Source organism: Amphibalanus amphitrite, unplaced genomic scaffold (genome assembly GCF_019059575.1).
Source record: "Amphibalanus amphitrite isolate SeventyFive unplaced genomic scaffold, NRLGWU_Aamphi_draft 001337F_arrow, whole genome shotgun sequence".
NCBI lineage: Eukaryota > Metazoa > Arthropoda > Thecostraca > Balanomorpha > Balanidae > Amphibalanus > Amphibalanus amphitrite.
Genome location: NW_024882830.1, coordinates 152,062 through 174,907, shown reverse-complemented (window position 1 = coordinate 174,907; position 22,846 = coordinate 152,062). Strand labels below are relative to the sequence as shown.

Sequence of the window (22,846 nt, the reverse complement as noted above, 5' to 3'; positions counted from 1 at the left end):
GAATCATCTCTTGGGCTGGATGTTCGAATCAACATATACCCAATCTTCATTCATGTTGCTATGTTGGTATTCAGACATCTCTATTTGTACAAATATCGCTGACATTTATGTTACTTGATAGGTAGGTATCGTGCCTGAAAACATTGCGCGGTTGAGAGTTTAATCCCGTTAGTCTGCCCAAATCCTGCTTCCCGAGTTTCATCCCAGTGCGATCCGTTTATATCTATTCTGACTGTTGTTTTCTTCTTTTTCAGCCGTATTGCGACTACCAAGGTGTGGACCGGATCTCAAGAAACGTCTATTTCTACGCCAGAGTTAGCTGCCAGGTACGGTGCTACAAAACGATTTCAGCCCCCGTAATTCTCTGTTCAAGTGTAAACAGGTGTGCAAACTCGTGCCAGTGAACTCAAATTACTTGGCTGATAGTTGGATGCTGGAGATAGGCGCACTGCCTCGCGGTCGATGCCCGTTTCCTGTCTATTTTGAGGTCGATAGGCTGCCATTTAGTGCATAATCTTAGCCATTTACAGCTTGTTTGATGGTGAACGTTTTGGCATTTAATGTAATAGCAGTGGTTAACACTGAGATAAAGCGACATATTTTTACCGCATTTCGAATAACAATTTTCGTCCGGGGGATCATTTCGTGTGCGATAACGCAACACATGGGGATATAACTTCAACGAGGATTGCCACGATATGCGCTATCGTGGCTGGACCGTGAGTTTACAACCACTGGATTTGGATTGAATCTGTGCTGTGCGGAACAGCATTTTCCAGGAGGAATATACAATTGTCCGACTATTGTAAAATTGTCAAATTTATTATATTGGTGATAGCGGGGTTAAGGAAACTTTTTATGGCAAAAATCACTCCTTTGTGCGGCTACAAAGTCGCCTATTCTCTGTCCCCACCCTTTCTACCGTTGGACTGTTTTCATGGCCTCTTCTAAATCTTGAGCTCATTGGTTTGTTGATGATCCTCCCGACTTTCTGTGGCCACATGTCCAGTGTGTGTCCTTCTCTAAACTGATCCTGAATGTCGCGCTCTCTTAATTCTCTCTGTTGATGAAGTTCGCAACTCTAATCCTCATGTTATTGACTTATTACGGAGCGAGCGAAGCGAGCGTAGTCTTTCCTTAGATTAACGGAAATTTCTGAGTATGAGCGGCCGGCCGGCCGGCCGGCCGGCCGGCCGGCCGGCCGGCCGGCCGTGGTCACGCTTTTGCGAGGCTTATATCTCAGCAACCACTTGACCGATTTACATGCGGTAATTTTTGTAGGGTAGCTTCATTCCTTCTACCAAGTATTGCACTATTCCCGATGCATGTGGGTGACCCCTTATGCACGTGCCACGTGCAAAACGAAGAGGTGTCACTTTTGTAATTGTTGCAATATCTCGGTAACTACTGGGCCGATTGCGCTGAGAGTTGGCATGTAGGTAGGCACCCACTAGGCAATGCATATCCATGTGCCAGAGTTGGGGTGCTGTTGCACGTGCGCACGTGCAGGGGTCGTTTCCAGATCTCAGGAACGGCTGGACCGATTGCGCTCAAATTTGGTACATGGATAGGGACCGGTTAGTAGGGTGCCGTGCACAAGTCAGTTGGGACCCATTTTGCACGTGCGCACGTGCAGGGTACCGCTTCCAGATCTCGAGAACGGCTGGGCCGATTGTGCCCAAATTTGGCACATCGCTAGAGACCAGTTAGTAGGGTGCCGTGCACAAGTCAGTTGGAGGTACCCCCTCGCAATTTCGCACGTGCAAGGCCCACCCTCTCGCTCGCTCCGTTAGTCGCCCCAAAAGGCGTTATACTGGTTCTATATTGACTAATCTCTGTCGCAGCAATCTGCTGGCAAACTCTCCAACAACTCTTACTTTGCTCGTGATCCACTCACTTCTCTAAACAATAGTTCTTCATCCGCGAAAGCTTCTGCTAAGTCGGTGGGTGACCGACGACCGCCACTCCAACTTCCCCGTGATACAGTCCCGGGGAAGCTGTTTTCTTCTTTTACCACAGTCTTTTAGCCCTCGCCCGCACATGGGGGGGGTGGTTGCCACCCCCCCCCCAGGTAGTCTTTCTGCTCTGCACTCAACATTTTTAGAGCTAGAAGGCTGATTTTTCGTATAGCTGCTCCTCTATCCTTTCTTGATGTCCACTGAAAATTTCAAGCTTCTGTGATTTTTGGTTTCGGAGATATGACCTTGTTTTTCAGGTCATGTCATGACCCAAATGGCCAATTCTCAACATCTTGCGTTTGCCATGGGCCTTATGAGCTTTTGACACCCTGATTTCGGCCTTTTTTGCCAGTCTTACCTCCTACCTATCATGGAACATGTTGTTTGACGATGTACAGGGGTCAAGGTCAGGGTCAAGGTCAACCTAGGTCACCTAAGATAATTGCGTTTTAGGCAAGCTGAATTTACTTTTTTTGAAGTTTTTTGACTGCATTTTTGGTAAAAGCTTCTCAGAGCATGATTTCATGTAATATGGACCCAAAAATAATCGGTGCACACATCAGTATACACACAGACACACACAGACATACAAACACATATAATTGACCTTGACCTAACTTGACCTGAAATGACCTCAGCAGCAAAATTCTGGTCGGGTAGTGTGACAAAGAGGTTCTAGCTGGCTTGGCACCAGAATACAGCATCGTCATCGGTATTTGATAAGCAGCACACTTGATATCCAACGGTGACCCAAAACAGCAACATTTTTTAGTTTGACCTGACCTGGAAGGTCAATGACTGACCTGAGAAGGTAAAACTGGGTATCATTGGATTCGTCTCTTCCCAAAGAATCTTTTTGGTCTTTACTGCTAAGCTCTATCTCCAACAGGAACGAAATGGCGCGGGGGGGGTGGCAACCACCCCCCCCATGTGCGTTCTAGGATGGGAAAATGGCATGTGCGGGCGAGGGTTAGAGTACCCGATGGCGGCATGGCCCCTACTCCAACTCCCTGGTGATCTCCATTCCAACTCGCTAGGGACCCCGCTCTACCATCTCGCTGTTGACCCCCACTCCCCCACTCCCCGCTAACTCTCCCTCTCATTCCCTGTTGACCAGTCCGCTCCCAAACCTTTTGAACCCCACTCCAACTCCCCATCAACCCCCGCTCCCATCCCCCGTTGACCCCGCTACCACTCCTTGTTAACCCCGCTACCACTCCCAGCTGACCCCGCTACCACTCCCAGCTGACACCCACTTCCCTATCTTCCCCGCAGTACTTCATCCCTCTGGTGGTGCTCTCGTTCTGCTACTGCCGGGTCGGCTGTGAGATGTGGGGATCGCGAGTGCCAGGAAACGCCGACAACCAGCGTGACGCCGTGCTCCTCAACAACAAACGCAAGGTCAGTCGTGAGGATGTTGCCCAAACATGACAGCACGAGATGATTTTATTGACGATGACGATGACAATGATGACGCCAACAATGATGGACGAGATTTGTTTTTACTTATTTCACATCAGTAGGCCTAGGCCCATCTGCTACCTTCAATAACTATTTCGTGCCATGACGGACAGGTCGAAGTGGAAAATTTGGCAAAATTCAAAGTGACCTTAGTGGACATGGGCCCATTGTTTCTCATCCATAGTTTTGTTGAAAAGCTTACGGCATTGCCCGTATCGGTAGAGAAGAATTCAGGGGGGGGGCATGATCATTTGAAGCGGAAGCAATTTAGCATCTGTCAAAATCTGCTGTGAAATATACGACTCTTCGTTTATCGATATTCAAATGTGAACGCTCGCACGCATATTACAATTATGCAGCTGCTTGCTAGACTATAAAATGTAGTGATTGCTGCGTTGCGTTCAATTTCCGCACCATCACTGATGGCTAAAGCCTTTTCGCAGCTGAAAAATGCCTGGCTTAATTTCATCGATTTTAAGTCTGTAGTCTGGAGCTTTTAGTTCTGTTTGTTTCATGGAATGTACTTAGTAATACTAATGACTTCTAGGTTTCAGAATCTCAATTTACGGTTATTGCCTAATTTTAAGTCAGCATTACTTTGATCTGTATTGTAGCTGTCTGTTTTAGATACGGCAATAAGATACATAGCGAAACTTTGCTTTATCATTAATGCCTTAATAATGTTGTTATACGTTTGAACTTTGAAACTCTTTTTTAATGCGCTTACGTTTGCTGGCAAAGGTACAAAAAAAAGCTATGAATGTTAACGCCAAAGCCACCAGCACAGTACATAATAATATGCTGCCCTCTTCCGCATCCCAGCTGCTTCTGGAGCGAAAATAAACTATTCATTAGATCCGTAATAGGCTTATCACGCCTTGTGAACACCAACATTATCATTAATCTCCAATTATATCACCAATGTGAACTATGGTCAGATAGTATATTCAAGACTAGCAGCAAAAGAATAACAAAGTACCGGCTGACGCTCTTACCGATATTGCTTTTGTAGTTGCCTTGTAGAGATTAGGGCATTCTCTCGTGGCACCTGTTTTCCTTTTGCAGCGAATGCAGCAATGTGAAGCCGCCTTTCAAACATTTTTAGAGAAAGAGAAAGATAAATGACAGATAAAATTGACGCCTTAGCAGTTTACCTTTCGAACAGCGAGTCGTGCCCGCATGTCTGTTCCATTCACAGCGAAGAACATTTATTCACAGCGAAACCGAAAAACATTTGTCTGAGTGTGAGCTTCATTATCTTTAGATAAGACTGATGGGGGTATTGTAGCGGAAAAGAGCCAAGTAAATAGACAGATGAAGAAAGGTTGAGCAAGCGCATGCTAGGAATCATATTTTAAGACGAATTTCGCTTCTCACGACACCGAGGGTGATAAATTATCCGTTAATGTTGACAAATATCCTTGTATTGCATCCTTTAAGCTTAAAAATTCCCGACTTTCGATGAAATATCGCGTATTTTTCGCAGAAGCAGAAAATTAAATGGAATGAAAGCTTATTGCGCCTGCTTCCCGTATCTTGCGTATCCGGTAGAAAAAATAATTGCCTCGAAATCTCGCCTCTGAGGCTTTGGAGAGAAACATCCTGGTACATACTTTCCCCGTACGCTAGGAATCGATTGCACACGCTCCACTGGCATTGCCGCGGCAGAAATGGCGCCCATTTGCCATTGCGGCGTACTCTGGCGCCTGCCGGGTGCGATACCAGTGGCGTGCGGCCCGGCTGAGTTATGTCAATATTGATCATCGACAGAAAACACACACACACACTGTCATATATCGAGCTGCCCACGTTAGATATTCGTTTGTGTTACTAATGGATCTCTGAAACAGCACCAGCAAAAAGAAAAACAACCGGATGTGTTGCGAATGGCGACTTCTGATTAAGTGTGCAGTATTGCAACGGTGGATCTAACTTAATGGAATGTTTGTTTAGATTTAATCGCAAAAGTGTTGTAGTTACTGCCAAGTGCAGTGTTATAAAACAATGTTTGTTTGAAAAAGAAAGAGACTTTATTTTCACACTCATTGACGATTCAACAATTGATCAAAATGCACCTGGTGAATAAACATGCTATTTAATTTGGCTCGAAAGTTGATCTTGCTTTTAGAGTTAGCAGTTGGAGTCTGGCGCCAACCCGGCCGTTCAGCGAATCCATTTTTAGAAGCTGGAAATATTACACAAACAAATTTGTTACCTTGAATGGCATAAAGCGGGGCCATACCCGTATTGATGCCAGTCAATTGTTTTCGAAGCGAATAATTGTCAATGCGCTAATAAAGCCGACCAAACTCGGTGGATAGTATGCTATACATGTATAGTATGCTATATACATGTAACATACTATTAGACACCTATCATCAGAAATGCTATTATGCGCGTGTTATCAACACTCCACAATAATACAGTCGTGCTCAGTTATTCGCAGGCCATATCGCGGAACCGTCGTATTTGTATTGGTTAGCAGTCGGCAAAGTTCCATGTTTGGTGCCGCCGAACTCTGGACTATCAAGTTACTGTATTACGTTGATGATGCCTTTGATACGGTGTTCTGTTGTCTGTTTCAGGATATAAACAGTTTTTATTTGGGTCAATTAAAGGGGCTAATGGGACCAACACAATATGGCACAGCGTAGTACCTACAGCGTGCACTTCTTTTAATAAACATTACGCCGGAAAGTCGATGGATACGGACCGTGCTCGATTCTCGCCGTGTTTATTGAATGGTAGTTCACTGCTCAATGTTCACTGTATGCGGCTCGACAACACATTGACACAATCAAGACGGAGATGCTCTTTACAATACCAAAATGTTTGACTGTTTCTTTTCAGGTAATGACGCCGTAGACTTGTATTTAATTATTGATTTTTGAGCTGGTTAAATATGTCGTCGCCATTGGTATTTAGTGATCGTGACTCATGCAAAAGATGCAGCGTAAAGCATATGTTGAATATCAATTCAATTCAAGAGAAGCTGTTGCTTTAATTCGCTTTTTCACAGCGGATAATGCAGCGAGCTTTGATATGCCGGCTGGTGACTGGCATCTGATCATGCTGGTTTAATTTCCCTACATCAATGAAATGCTCACAGCCTTCCTGAGCGTCAGGTCTTGGAGCAAACTACGTCGATGGACCGAACATAACATGAATTGTTAACTAGCCTGATCCCAATCTTGTCAGAGAGGCTCTGAGCCCGGCCGGTCATCCGAGGCTGCCTCTGTATATCTAGAACGTCATTCACCATTCACCCGCGCCAAAGAGATACATTCCTTTGAAGGACAGCGTCACTGTAGTGGATGAGATGGTGTCTTCGGCACATAATGCTCCATTATGCAACGCCATTATGACATCAAACAAAGCACTTTCGAATGTCTTACTCGTATCTGGTGTTGGCAGCTCTCGTGACAACAAACGCACGAGCTTGGGAGCTTTTCATCAGCCATCGGCACAACCAAATGCGTGTTTGGAGATTGATGCCAGTGCTGCATGCCAATCTCAAAGTGCATCACTTAAGGGGGGCTAGCAACAACATGGCAGCGGCGGTGCGGCGCCTGACGACTGGTGGACTGCGGGACCTCGGCGCTTTAGCCGGACAGTGACGATGGACTGCTTTCTTTAGTTCGCTGACAGCCGTAAGCCCCCGTCCCGCCCCGCCCCCGCCCACTTCCATTTCCGACTGTTCGCCCACGCCCCTTCTCTCGGGCGACTCCCAAAATATACAAGATTGCAACATACAAGGACGTTTCGTACAAAATTGCAACATACAACACTCGTAACGCAAAACTGTCCGGTGAGGAGGTTATAAATTCCTCCACTCTGCCGCGGGCCGCTGAGCTGATGGCGCTGACGCAGTGTAGCAGCGGCTGCTGACCACGCCGCGCTGATCGATCTTGATCAGCGCCGGCCGCTGACGCTACCGTCAGCCCTCGGGCCGCCGGCATTGTATGCTAAGCAAGCGTCGGGCTAGATGTAAATATTGGCCTCCGGTCGGCCGATCGCTACCTCGGCTCGATGGGACGCAGCGGCGAAGGCGATAAATTCGTCGCCGCTGCGCCGCTGTCGCCGCGTTTCTCGTTTGTCTCCGGTCGTTCGCTGGCGTCGTGATACAGATCCACGTGGCCTTTTCTGGAGCGACACGGCCTTTTCTGGAGCGACACGGCCAGCGGGCGCGTTACTCAGACCTCGGCGAGTCGCCGTGGACGGTTAGTCGTGGTGGGTGGTAAACTTAAGCGCTCCGGGGGTGATGGGTGGACGTTCTAGTGCAACCGGGTCAGCCCGCTGCTGCAAGATGAGCGCTTTATTGGTCGTTTTGCTACGGCGACTGGACGGGTATGGAGACAATAAGGCGTCTCAAAGGCGCTCCTAGCATTACTGGACGGTGGTTATTGGGGATATCAGATGCAAGCGCTGCGCTGAGAGCGTTCGAGAGGCTGACGTATGTGCAGCTGACAGTAGGATTTTATCATCGGGGAGGTCTCGGTAAATATAAACAGACACAAGTTGGTGGAGCTCAATCGCAAACGTCAAAACTTTGCCACTTCCAGACCCCAGAGGTCAGAGACGTCAACAGTGCTGACATCTGCTGGAAAAGAAAACGGCCTCTATTTGATGATATCCATCTGGATGTTTCAAACTCAAGGGAATGCCACGGAATTGTGACACTTCATACCGAACTTTTGTCGTGAATGAGAATCGGCAATCGAGTCAATGTCGACTTCAAATCAAAAGTGGCATATGCCCTTAGACGATCTCTTGGTACATCTTCCGTGTGTTAAGGATCCCAGAACAGCAATATTTACAATTAACTCTGGAACTATCTGACAATCCTTCCCATGAAACGTCACCAGGGAATTAAACAATTGTTCCTTATTATGCCTCACGATTTTTCCAGACAAAAAACCTTATTAAATTCACCCCTAAAATCAACCTACATAACCAAGACCGCCAACCCAGTCGGCAGTCTAGCCCATGTCCTTCAGACACCTCCCAGCAATGATAGGTCATGGATCACCCTCCTCTTCCGGTCACGTCCTGACAAGATCGCCAGATCTGTCCTCGACGCAGGCGTCCGAGCGCTAACGACCGCCGCTAACGAACGATACGATCTATCGGTCTGGCGGTGGGCAGACGACACAGGCTCTTGGCACCGCGCACGGATGACTGTTCGGGTAACAGGGGTGGATATGGACTAGGACAACATTACCACGTTTTTACAACTATCGACGTGGTTCGCAGAAAGCTGATGATGCATGCGAGGAAGATGTAATGGTGGAGGGGGTCGTTGATGATAAAATGACGATTAAGTTATATTTCAGATGAGGTCGAGCACTAAAAATCCATTTTATTTTGTGTTGTTCGAAAAACACATACTATGACATCGTGTTGGCATCTTACATGAGGCTAACACGTCGAGGTATCCTGTACTGAATTCAACAGGACTGAGCTCCTATCGCGGCTCATGGGGTGGGGGTGGGGGGGGGGGGAGGGGTGAACCAGTGGCGTCGCTATTGCAACTGGCGATGAGGTTTTTTACCGGATATCTTCTGAGCTCGACACAGTGCTTCAAATACAGTTGTGGATCCAAGTTCAATATATGCTGCATTGGTGTCATGCCTTATGATATTCTGCAGTTGATTGCTGCTTTGATATAATTTCGCGGGAGTGAATATCCGCGTAGACGCAGCTATTCATCAGTTCTCACTAGCATCTGCACATAAAATTCCTGCTTCCAGCTAACTCTTTGTGGTTGGCCTATATCACCAAACTCCAGGGCATATAAGATGTTATGCTGAATTCATTCCGACGCACTTTGGAATTGCAAATGCGCCAAATAAGCCTAATCTCATGAATTACGCAAGTTTGAATCTTTGTGATGCCAGAATATAATTCCAGGTAGGGTGTAGGACTGTAGGTGTCAATGGAATGAAATGTTTATTTCCGGATAAATTATTCACGCCGTGGTTTGCTTGCATTTTTTATTTGCTAAATTTTCAATTTCTTACATTTGCTATCTAGCCTAGGCTTGACTTTGTTTTAAACTCGGTGATCGTATTTCTTTAAAAGTATGTCTGAAGGTAATATTTATTTTTGACGGATATAAAAAAACTAAAATAGACAACCAGTCAAACTTGTTCATCATTTCTCTTTTTAGGACACATTTTTACGTTTTCACGTCACTCGGCTTGAATTCCCTTTAGCTCCTATAATCTTCACCTAGTTATCTGCACAGTATGCTCGAGTGTTTCTGCCCCCCCCCCCCCGTCCAGCGACGTTACTTGGGTTTATCCGCACAGTATTCTCGGCTGCTCCTCCCCCTCGTCCAGCAGCGCTACTTTGGGCCTCATAAAACGGGAGAGCGTCAAAGCTGTCGTCGCTCCGGGCACCGGCTGGCCGCCGCGCCGGATCGTACCCGCCCTGCCTGGGTCTCGCCTGGGCCAATATGGCGTCTCTCTTCTGTCACCGCCGGTCCGCAATCTTGATAACCAGCGCACGCTGTCCTGATGACGCTTCCAGGATGACGGCCCTGCGCCGCGCCTATTCTCACCACAGCGCGGCGGTGTGACGCTTCGCCCGAAAAGCACTCGGACTGAGTAAGTCACGTGCTCTGTGACGTCAATTGTGACGTCATTCGACCGCAAAGTGGCCCCAGGCTATCTGTAGCTCTATGGCCTGGATCTGTGTAGCGACGCAGGTTGAGTGTTATATAGTTCGGGTCCTTTGATCTAGGCTAGGGATATGGAGCAAACTGATCAGCTGGTAAACAACATCAGTTATTTAGACGGGAAACGGTTAAGCTGTGTAAATGGTAGTGTAGCCATTGGCGGTGTGCTTTTGGATATTAGGACGGTGGTGTGAAATTAATTAGGTTCGTTGTCTGGGAAATTCTCGAGGCATAATATCATGAAGCTGTTAAACTCGATGCTGACGTTTATGGGAATACCTGTCGCATATATTTAGAGTTAATTGTACCGCTTCAACATGTGTGGGAATAATTTGTAAAATTCGCTCATAACTTTGCAGGCGGTAAAGCTTGCCGTGTTTGATGGGAACGTTTTTTTCAGGTTAGCCCTCAAAAGTAGTTTTTCATCAGACTGCTTACCTAAGACTTTCCACTTGAACTGAGACTCAGTTGTTTGGACTTCCCAGGCCATAATATGCATGTCTGAAATGTGAAATTGAATTTTGAGTGATGGCAGAATATTGATATGTTTTCCTAGGTACATGCTCCTTGGACGTCAACAGCTGTGGCGTTCTGTGGTATGGGATGCAATAAGACATCATTCTTTTTGTCTTTACTGTGAGCACCCATGCTTCATAGTTCATACTGATACTTTAATTCGAAGATATGACACAAAATACAAAATAATGAAAAGTTACCTACGTCTTTTTCCTTCCGCTAGCGATGCACTTATGCAGACTAACCATTTACAAAATGGTTGGCACGATAAAAGATATCATCTAAATTTAAGAAATAACGGAAGTTATTTGATCAGATTTGATTCCGTCTTCACCTAGTCCTCATATGCGACCTCACGTCTCGCGGCTCACACTTGCATCTCAATGTTGTGAAGTAAGTGCATCGGTCCCTAAAATATCCTTCCAATCAACTGCTATAATGAATAAATCAACTTCTAATTCTCGGCTGGGTCAGCAACAGCGTTTGGATCGTCTAAAGGAAGCCTCGCAAGCTCTTTAATTTAATGGAGCAGCCGCCATCAGCGCCGTTCGACGTGCGCCATTATTTGAGCATCGGCCGCCGGTCCGCGCAATCAACGCCGCTTGATGACAAGAATTCTGCGTAGGGCGCCTCAGTTCCGAGCCATCAGGGCACGGGCTCTGGCGACCTCCAAAGTGCACTGATGGTGTCTGGGAGCGTGTGTGACCGTCCTGAATGGGTTTGGATGCCTACACCCTCTCATCAGAGGCCCTGTATTAAAGTGCACTGGCCCATGACGAGGAAGGAATGCATATAACTATGCGCATAGTTTAGATTCTTGATTTCTTTCTTGGAAACGTAGCAATCGTAACATTTCAGCAGCTGCACTGGTTTGAGTGTTTTATTTTGCTATTGCCAATCCACAAAAAAAAAACAATCGACATTTAGATAAAGGCTTTTTCATTAGGCACCTACAAATTGTAGGTACTTACCTAGAGCTGCATCTGGTTACTTCGTTTTCCGTTGAGCACGCTGCTAATCAAGCGTGATGACTGATTACTGTCTACTGATGACTGATGACTTTTTGTCGAACACGACTTCACTTTAACCCGCGCCCTGCTGGGGGGGGGGTGTTTGAACACCCCCCCTTGTGGTTTTTCGCGAATATCTCAAAAACGGCGGCGCGGAGCGCCGCCGTTTTTTGTACACCTTATCATACATCAATTCTACACATGTTGTGAAAATTTCAGACCAAGGTCATTCAAGGTCAGGTCACCAGGTCACTTGAAGTGACCTCACCTCATAAAAAGTTTCAATGTCTGTCATAGCTACACCGAGTGACCGATCGCTTTGAAACTTTCAGCGATTGCTAAGAGCAATAGCATGTACAAAATGTATATCTCAGAATTTTGATATCGATGACCTAAGGTCAGGTCAATTTTGCGACCTCCCCATTATAAGTCAATGGGAGAAAATTGAAATGCGCCTCTTTTGGACGAAAGACATTATAAACACTCCCAAACACCGAATTACAAGTGGTTTAGACACACTGAACATGAAAATGGTGTCCGTGACCCTTGTTTGTGCCCTGAGGTCATCTTAGGTCACGAATGGTATCTAACAGTTTTTCGCAAATAACTTTTGATAGAGGCATGCTAGAGCGATGAAAACGCCTTATATGTGTTCAGCTCGACGATACGGATCGACTGATATGCAACATGACCCTTTCCGGTCAGGTCATGACCTTGACCTGAGGTCAAATTTTCAAGTTGACATTTCAAGGTCAAGTTATAGTTCATTCGATGCGTCTTGACGAGAGGAACACGATGCCGGTAAAAGTAAGCTCGTACAAGGCTTGGGTCAAAAGTTACTGCAGAAAAACGGTTTCCGAAAAAATCGGCTATTTTTGCAGTTTTTGCCCCCTGCAGGCAAAACCGTTGACGTTAGGTCAAATCTGAGAGAATTACTCAGAAAGGGCGTTAATAGGGCTATCGAATGCACTTTTCCGCGGCGCTGTAGCTCTATTGGTTCCCGAGTTATGCGTTAGCTTCTTGGAAATTTTCGACATTCGACCTGGAAATCGGCGAAATTTTGCCTTCAATGACCTCTGGTGACCTGACCTTTGACCTGACCAAAAAATTGACCGAAGTGATTTCGTCATTATTTTTTACGCTCTTTCGAACGCCGCCTTCCGCATATCGCTACGTGGCCCAGGAGCCGAGTTACAAGGGGGGGGTGTTCAAACACCCCCCCCCCCCCAGCAGGGCGTGGAAATCCAGGACCCCCAGCGGGGCGCGGGTTAATTAAGCGTGGTGACTGATGACTGTAGTGGATGAGTGCTAACATGTTCCGGCCAAGTGTGTCCTTATCCGGCGCTGCTGGGAGCTAAAGAGTTGAACATGGGTCATACCCTGACCTTGCAGTGCGATGATTCGGTACTCCCAAATGCTGAAGATGCTGGTGACCTGCCCTGACCACTTGTTCCCCGATCCACTGTCCCTAGGTGCTCAAGGGGTGGCCTGCCCTGACCTAGTGCGCCATGACCCTGTGCCCCCAGGTGCTGAAGGGGTAGCATGCCCTGACCTTGTGCGCCCTGATCCTGTGCCCCCAGGTGCTGAAGATGCTGGTGATCGTGGTCGTCATGTTCGTCATCTGCTGGCTGCCCTTCCAGCTCTTCTACGTCGTCTTCTCAATCTTCCCGAACATTGGAGAGTACGTACTTATACCTACCTAAAGGCGCACCGGTGTAAAACTGGGTCGCAGGTGGAGGTGTATAGAACTAGTGCTCGGACACCATAAATCCACCGTGAGCTTTCCTAGATCAGTGTCGCATCAGTGTCAGAGTTGACACAACCTCAGCATGGGGATGCGGAGCCGTGGAAATTTCAGACGGCTCCGGCTCCGGCTCCGGCTCCGGAGAAAAAAAATCGGCTCCGGCTCCGGCTCCGGCTCCGGGTGAAATATCATGGCGGCTCCGTCTCCGGCTCCGGCTCCGGGCAAAAATGTGCCGGCTCCGGCGGCTCCGGCTCCGGCTCCGCACCCCTGAACCTCAGTGCAGTGAGGCTTTCAATTGGCATAAAAGATCACGATCACTGATCAGTGTCACATAAGACAACACTGTCATAATGACATCTTGTCAGTGACGCAATTGACAACACGTCAGTGAACGTTTCAATTGACGTACAAAATCAGTGTCACATTTGACCATTTATACGTCTCGGTCTCTCCTATGTTTGTCAGCTAGCATTTACTTCCGAAATTTTCTTCTTTGCTTATATAGAAAGGGTTTTACCTACGTCCCATTGTATTAAAAAAATGCGTATTTACTTGCTGTGATCGATACGTCTCTTACCTGCAACTCGCATTCCTGTTAATCTTGTTCACTTTCTTGTACCGGAGGGCATACAATTTCGTTTTATTCACGCTTCAGATTCTGCAAATGTTGCAGAATGATATCGCAGTGTTTATTCTTTCCGAAAGGGGATAAAGCTTCTGAATCAGGAGTGGACCTTCCAAGAGCTTTTCTGCTATGAAACCGCTGGCTTTTTACTGGGTCAAATCGCGAACTGGTATTATATAATACTGAACGAGGCCGGTGTAAATAAATTTTCAAGACCGAGGTCCTTACTGGATTTTTGAACGAGGCCGAAGGCCGAGTTCAAAAATCAGTAAGGACTGAGGTCTTGAAAATTTATCACCGGCCGAGTTTGGTATGTATTTTACTGTATGCCAACCATAAATTTATTTTCTGGACCGAAGCTCTTAGCCGACTTAGGAACGAGACCATCCCAAAATGTTGGCTTTAGTGCATTCTGGTAATGCATTTTTGACCGTGGTCAATTTGCTTACACCAGTTATTACCACACCCCTCAGGCTAATGTATTTGAATAGGCCAGGCATACAGTAATTTATAAAAGCCTTCATTATTGGGGCCCCCGTGACCTGGCTTGAGTCTTTTGCAGAAGGATAGGCTCTTAATTGCTCCCCAAATGTAAGGCTTGCGGGATGATTAGAAATTCATCCAAGTCTACACTGCCAGTGAGTCATTTAGTGCATTACATAACTGCGCTTTGGACACCATGGTTTTCTGGGAACCACCGACACGTGCATTACATAACCGAGCTTTATCAAACGCCTCAACATTTTTGGAGATTGGTCGATATTTAGTAGCTGACGGCCTTGTTGTGTTTCAGATTTCGCTACATCAACGTCATCTTTTTCTGCTCCCACTGGCTGGCCATGGCCAACAGCTGCTGCAATCCGTTCATCTACGGCATCTACAACGTAAGCTTCTGAGTTTTTTTTTTAAGGCCTTCAATTATTAAATGCTTATTTTTTTAAACGCTAGATTAGAGGTTAAAAGAGGAAATTCGGTTCATCCCCCGACGTTTCCGTTTCGAGTTTATTGCTTATTCATGGGCGTATGAGGTACATACAGCATAATTTCCCTCGTGACTCATGCATAAACAGTAAATACGAAACCGGTCGGGCATTACCTGAATTTTCTCCTTCAACCCTGAGCTTTAACCCGGCGGCCGCTGGGCCTCCGCGCCACCCGCCGGCCGCTGGGGGGGGGCATATAGTTGCCCCCCCTTTACTTCTGCGACGATATCGTCGCAACGCGAAGAGATAGAGAAGCGAAACTTTGCACACATCTTCCTGAATACCTAGCCGAGGTTGTGTCCAAATTTGGTGTCGATCCCATTTGAAGTGACGTCACAGTGACGTCATAAGTGAAATTATAGATTTGCGTCTCTCATATTCCTTACGATACATCAGATATATGGGACCGAATATAAAGGGTCAATTATTGGTCAGACACTAGATGGAAGTGTACTTAGATGTTTTAGGATGACAGCAGGTTTTGTCTAGTTCATTTACAGTTGAGTTTCATGCTCAGCGTCATCAGAAACGGTCCATATCGGAAAACGGCAAAACTTTATGACGTCACTGTGACGTCATCTTAGGTGCTACAACCACCAAACTTTCCTCAAACATTGCCTAGGTATTCATTTGAAGCTATGCCAAGTTTCACGTTCGTAACTCATCAGGTTTCGGAGATATTGCACAAAACGTAAAGGGGGGGCAACTTTATGCCCCCCCCCAGCGGCTCGTGGGTTAAATGTATGAATATTTAGGTTGAATATCTTACAAAACGGTTTACATTTGTCAATGTATTTATATTTTAAACGTATGTCTGGCAAAACTTTTCATCCATTCTCAAACGGTGCTTTGTGTTACGTCAGAGCCGTAAAACTAAGCCCGATTCTCTGACAAATCTGGCTGCATAGCCGTTTGAGAGGCATCCCTATTTGATCTACTGGTCATATGCCTGAGCTGACCTCTTATCCATAATTCGCATTTAAAATAAAGCAAATATTCTAAGAATATTTAATGAAACTGGCTTTCTCAAGCTGGCACAGACGGTTATGCAATCGGTCCACATTAGTCTATACCAAATAACCTTGACATGCTGGCAAATGCCTAATGAAATCACTTATTCCGTCCGTCGCATCCACTGAACTCTAATATATACTGGAAGGAGCATTGGTGACTTGTTTTTGTCTATCGATTTCCGCCATGTTGTGTATACCAGACATATAAATTGCATGTACGGTAGCAGAGGTGCAGTTTAGTGAGAGGTACACTACTCAAAAGTGCTGCTGCTTCATGCTTGCAGTTTGATTGCAGTGATCAACTTTTCAAGACTTTGGTATACACAACATGGCGGAAATTGTTAGACATTCTGGCCATTCTGGCCCATATACGGCCAAGGCGAGTGCCTCCCCCTGGGCCCGATTTCACCAAGTGAATATATTCTTGGTGTACTTTGGAAAAGTACACCGACAAAGTACGACAATAATACTATTCGGTTTCGCCACAGGAATATATTCAATACGCCCGCTTTACGTACTTTGGGAGCCACCGGCGCGCATGCATATATCTTTTCTTGTCGGGGACATGCAGTCACTATATTTTTCCGTATTTAAAGTCAACGAGCTTAAATGCTCAGATATACAATATTATGGAAAAAATTTCTAGCTACGCTAATAAGAATTAAATTTGCTGATCATGCAAGAGGAAGTACCTAAACAAATATTGCTAATAATGCTCTTGATTTTTGCTGGGAGCATGACATTCCAAAGCCAAAAATGTAAACAATCGGCAGCAAGCCGCGCAGCACAGTTGACGTTACTGGCGTGTGTGGGTTTTATTGGATTTTGAATTGATATTAATTTTTTCTTCCAAGTTACTTCTCATTAGATATTGCTTCAATATTTGTTCACATCTTCTACGCAATTCTGGAGTGGTTCAAAGCAAATATAAATATGATTAAAGATTATTTATTATATATTATTTAGACTCAGACAAATATGATTATTTTACAACTTGAATGAAAAGAAAATTACATTGCTATAATTTTGTTAATCTGCCTTAATAAAATTGAAAACAAATTTTGCGTTTCAAGAGAGAACAATCGCCATTCTTTTGGTATCTGTGATGCCAATCTCCAGAAATGTCCAGATTGTGTTCCAGCGCCTCCAGTGAAACCTCTGGTAGAGCCTCCAGTCAAGAATTTCTACTGGAGGCGCTGGAACAGGCCCAAAGTCGAACAAGAAATGCCATTACTTGATGCACCTATCTTATATCTAACTACCGATCACTGGCGATAGCAAGAAGCACGGCCGACTAGCCGACAAGTTATCTGAAATATTACTTGAATCAAGTTTTTACATAATCGAAGGGTCTACCGACGACTTCAAATATGGAGAATATTTCGGAATCATTCGGCAGACTGAACCTGAACGGAAGCGGGAAGCCGGTGATAAATTGAATCATTTGGCCACAACACACACAAAAAAAATATGGACATTGGACAGCATATGGGTACTGCAAAGAAATAGCAAAAGTGGGCGATGAAAACGAATGTAAACGAATGCGTTGTGACTTGTGATGCAACATGCTGGGCATGTCAATCAAGGCGTTGCTGGACTGGACTTCAGTCCTTCCTCTCGCCCTCGCCAGTTATTTACTTCCTCTTCGGTAAAACGCTGTATAAAGAGCACGGTGTAATAATCACGGTGAGAAAGATTTGAAACGCTTTTGGCCTTTTGTGTTATCAAAATACAATGTGAACTGTCGTTTTTTTAAGTGGAAAACTCAATGTAATTGGGAATGCGAATGAAAAAAGGAATTCCCTGTTGTGTTTCTGCATGATGGGGTGATTTTAATCGCAGTGATGCCACGATGAGATAAGCCTTATAAAAATAGCTATTCTGGGGTTTAATTTCAATATAAGCCCTGACACACGATACCCTATATATCCAGCAAGAAATAACCATTATGACATCAAAAACTTTTTGCGTAGCCTGTGGCATGTTTTTATCATACGTTGCATCGACGAAGTCATTAAATTTGTAACATTATCATACAAAAAAATTGATGTATGCCAAGCTGTTTCTCAAAGTATGCCACAAAAAGTAGCATACTTTCAATGCTAGCAAACTCGGCAAACAGCTAATGAAAAAGCAGATCGGCGTACCAGAGGTACCTCAAATGTAATAGCATGCCAAAAAACGACGGACTTATGCAGTCATACTTTGTCTTTGTCTTGAATAAGTATCCCTGTACGGAGTTTGGTGAAACTGAATATGTCATAATATGCCAAAAGTGAATATGTACGCCGCCGTAATGGAATATATTCACTTGGTGAAATCGGGCCCTGGTCGCATCCCTAACTTTGCCAACTACCCTGACGTAATTCGCGTGTGACTGACATCTTTGCCGATCCCCTGACAGGAGAAGTTTAAGCGCGAGTTCAAGAACAAGTTCCAGAAGAGCATCTGTCACGAGGGTCGCTACTCGATGGAGCCGCAGTCGTCCGATATGGAGAACGGCTCCGAGGAGCTGCGGTCGCGCTTCTCCCTCCAGAGGTCCCTCAGGAACAAATTCCTCGGGTGAGCAGCATATTGTGTCATGGCCTGTGCTTGCGAAATGCAAATAAACCAATAAGCCTTGCCCAGCCTTGCCAATACAATGCATACTTATATACCTACAATCTACATTCTACATATTTCGGCATTTGCAAACCCGGGGGAACTTATATGCTTGAACTCAAATTGTAAAAGGTACAGTTTCGTATAAATTTTTTTTTAACGATATCTCGGCATTTTTTACCCACTTCCATTCCTTTTCCACATTACGGGTGCTTTTCGCTTGCTGATTATTTACTAGAGTTAGCGCCAATGTTTTCATTGAAACACAGTGGGGCATTTCGAAATTCATGCCTCAGAAACTTAAAATTAAAACTCCGCCACATCATATCGGCGAATTAAATCATAAACCCTCATTTTCACCGTGAGCGTTACATAAGAATTACTCTCGACGCAGGTGGCAGTCCTTCATGTGCTAGACAAAATGCCTGGCTCGCTCATTCGTCAGAGAAGCTCATTATCCACAAGATTTGAGCGATGCTACCGTCAGCACCGTTCCTGCCGGGATATTGCCTATTCTTTCTCAACATTGGCAGCCTCTGACTTGATGCATCACGGGTCTTTTCTCTTCTCGACATCCAGTATAATAAACTGGAACTCAGAAATAAATTTAGCGCGAGTGTGGAAGCACGGTTTTCTTTTTTCATGGGAAATTCTAAGCTATTATATAGGTAAGTTGCTTACTGCTTAGGGATCCACGATAGGTCTATTCCTTAGCTTGTATTGTGACCCAGAAAGCTCGAGTGATGCATTTATTACGGGCTGTGAAATGTATTGGGATGCGCTACATGCGACGTTATTTTGGTGTGAGGCGCCGCTGCTTGTCTCCGAAAGACGATAGTCACTGGCTCAATAGGTCGGCGAGATGCTATATCCATTCATTGACCGATCGGCTTTAGGGCAGCTACTGATGAAACGTTTGAGGAAACAAATCAGGCATTGTGAGGCTGAAGTTACCTCTGGACCTAACTCACCGGGTTTCGGAATTCTGCCTGTCTGACCATAATGGGTCAGACCACGATTAATAGTGCGACGTGCTGGCTATAGCCCCCAACTTCTCCAAATATTCGAACTCGTAAACTTTCAAAGTGCAAACTTTGGTCGTTAAGTTTCTTGATTACTATAGTGCTACGCAAGGTCTATGGGTTTTACTCAGAAAACCTTCTGAATGGTGTGCTATACTTATAGGAGTCATTATATATGACCTTACCCGACAAAGCTTCGTGCTCACTTCAACCGATTTATTAACTGGCCTTTTTACACTCCGGTCTCCAAAGAAAATGTTTCCTTTAGCGATCCTGCGTGCCATTTGCCAAGTTTTAACCAGCGACGAGCTTGCGAAATGCGTGATGAATCACACCCAGCAGTGACAAACTTACGAGTTTACGACCCTGCGTGTTTCGTCGTAACCTGTAACGAACGCACACCTGCTTGTCTGTTTTAGTGTCATTGCTGACTGGTGCCGCTCCCTCAGCGCCTCCACCAAGACCACGCTGGACCGCGCTGCCTCTGTACCGGGCAAGGAGCTGGAGCCACTGGCTGGCGGCGGGCCGCCAATCAACCTCACGGGACCCGATTGATGCCAGGCGGCGGCGGATGGCCGCCCCCGCCCCCGCCCCCGCCCGGCTGTCACCGTGACCTGGGGTCATACCGGAGCAGTGGAATCAGTCCAGTGGACGGCCGGTCATGCACCGAACGGAGAAAACCAGCCGCGAGCAGGCAACGTCCTCACTGTGTCAACACCGGCCGGCCGCAGCACTGCCATCTGACGGTAGAAAACGGAACTGCCGCTTGTGGAAACTACCGCGAGGTGGTGCTAAGAGGCAAAGCGTGTCCCGAGGCTGGGAGAATCAATGTCGGGGGTTCGCCTGCCGTGAGATTTTTGTTCTATGGCGATGTTGTGTTATCTGTGATGCTGAGTTGTAAATAGTTGTGGGACTGTGGTGTGCATAAAGAAACTTGAGGTTATTCGTGGCGACAATGGACAGTGATCAATGTGCGCCGGTACCTATACGTAATGTGAATTTCGGGTCCAGGCATGGTTAAAGATTCGGTCCTAAACGCATAGAAGTAAGCGCCTGACAATCATGGGCATTGGGCACACCTTCCTTCATTTTCAACCCCCATAGGGATCAAAACCTTCTCATCCACGCCTCTTGTCCCCTGATCCAGATCCTTCTCCTCCACGCCTCTTGTCCCCTGATCCGGGCCGGACGGTCACATCTGCCGTTATCCCACGTACCTAGGTAGCTCTTCAGGAGCAGGCCCATCGTGCGATGACGTGACCGTTAGCGGGGCCGGGTGGCCTGTCCACAGTGACGGGCTCTGAGCCCCCGTGGTGAACCAGGGTGGCCATCCAAACCAATGTCTACCATTGATTCCTTCATTCCTATCATCTTTCCGGCTCTGCAAAGGTCTCATTCGACCGAAAGAGCCTAGCCCTGCAAAATAAAATAAACAAACTTGACTGTCTTGGTAGAAAGCAATCACCAAACTTATCGCATAGCATAGCATAGCGATTTATGGATGTAATTCAAAACCTTCTATGAACGTCAAACGCCTAGCAACCCACCTTCGATGAATATTGCATGCTTAAAAACCCATGCCACTGGACCGAACATGTAAATAAACCCTGTACAAATCGATTGGGGGCGTGGATTTTCACAAAGGCGCACTTTCAAAAGGTGATATGTCTTGTGCTACAGCTAATATTCTTGTTGTTGCCTGTTTGTGTTGTGCATTGTAATTTCTATGTTGCATTGCTTTTTCATCCCGTGATGCGTAAAGGAAATGGGTACAGCTTTTCTCACTGTGTGATAGTATCGTGCCAGCAAAACCGAGAATAGACCCAAGACTTTGTGATCAGTTACTCGTAAATTAACACACCTACTTCAAAGCTATTGAGAACATGGGAGGGGAGAGTCATCTCAAGACGAGCTTGAATGGAGCGTTGCGGACCTTTGTGTGTGGCATTCAAGTGACTGCTGCCATATGAGCCTTTCGACTATTCTCGGTTTTGTCGAAATGATACCTACCACGCCGAGTGAAAAGGCTGTACCTATAAGCTACGTTGGGAAAAATACGCTGATATGTATGGGTTACCACGGACAATGTACAGAACAATGCTGGTGTATCATCTACGTCAGTCACAGTTGATGTACTATGAACTGTAATATAGCGTCAGGATACTAATTCTACTGTTGTAGGGGAAGTGTGTAAATGTGACGTCTGACGATGCTTTTGTAAATAGTTTTCAAATCTCTGGCATGTGCAATCGCCTTAGTAATTCCGTTTAAAAACACATTGAAAGCAAGTGCTTCTTGCAGCAGAGTTCGAAGTAGCAGCCACCACCTGGGGCAGATTAACTTACAGGAACCCGCTTAATAATTTATTTTAATGTCTAGTTACGGGTTATTGGTTTGACATTTTTCTCTTATGTGATATACTTTGGGGGGTCGTCATCTTGCCTGCTAGGGTCTCATAATCTTCAATGCGTGTCGATGGCAGGGATACTGTGTTAGCGACGCAGATCCTTCGCTGTTGAAACCGAACGCAAATGTACATGTAAATCCATGTAAATACTTCTTCGGTGTATTTACGAAGAGTCGAAGGCGGGGCAGGGTGGGTATGTCACGTGTTAAAATAGATTTATTGGTGAGTGACTCCGCCGTGTTATGTGGTTGCCAGGACGAGTCAAGCTATTCAGGAAAGGTGCTGTGTGTTTTGTTCTTTAGTTGTGGGCACCGCAAGACTTTTACGGCAATGCGACTGCGCGCGAGAACGTCATGGTTTAGCGACACCAGTGATGACGTAAGCGACATCAGTGATGACGTAAGCGACATCAGTGATGACGTCTGATGTGACGCAGTTGATGTGGCGTCAATGTGGTTAATTGTGACGATATCGGAAGGCTGGTCTACCATTTCATGTTCAAGGGAAAACTCCATCATTTCTGACTGTAACCGCGAGTGTCGCGGGCCGTATATTTTGGGTGCCTCGTCCTCCGTCGGCGAAAGGCATTAGCGGCGCGGTGGAGGCAAAGAGTTCGGCCGCGTGGCGGCGTCACGAACGTTCCGCATTGTTTGGATGAATTGAAAGGCAGAAAGGCGCAAACGATGTAAGTTGGTTGAAATGATTAATTTTTGTTATGTACTGTGCAATGAGTTAATGGCTGACTTCATTCTAAACGATTTAACGACTGTTTCATACGATTTTCTGTTCGTTTCAGAATTTACGGCATAATACAGCTATGTCACTGA

The 22,846-nt window shown here is 45.9% G+C and overlaps 1 protein-coding gene across 1 annotated transcript in view; it reads left to right on the top strand.

Annotated features, from left to right (window-relative positions):
• Positions 1-254: 254 nt before the first annotated feature.
• The window catches only part of LOC122372261 (tachykinin-like peptides receptor 99D), a gene marked incomplete at its 5' end in the record, with an annotated part of 29,671 nt that continues 7,079 nt past the window's right edge, over positions 255-22,846 (top strand). Inside the window, 6 exons of the mRNA XM_043349226.1 lie at positions 255-326; positions 3,234-3,359; positions 13,205-13,305; positions 14,787-14,877; positions 18,394-18,551; positions 20,062-22,704. Of these exons, the coding sequence (XP_043205161.1) occupies positions 255-326; positions 3,234-3,359; positions 13,205-13,305; positions 14,787-14,877; positions 18,394-18,551; positions 20,062-20,167 (654 nt within the window). The remainder of the gene's footprint in view (positions 327-3,233; positions 3,360-13,204; positions 13,306-14,786; positions 14,878-18,393; positions 18,552-20,061; positions 22,705-22,846) is intronic.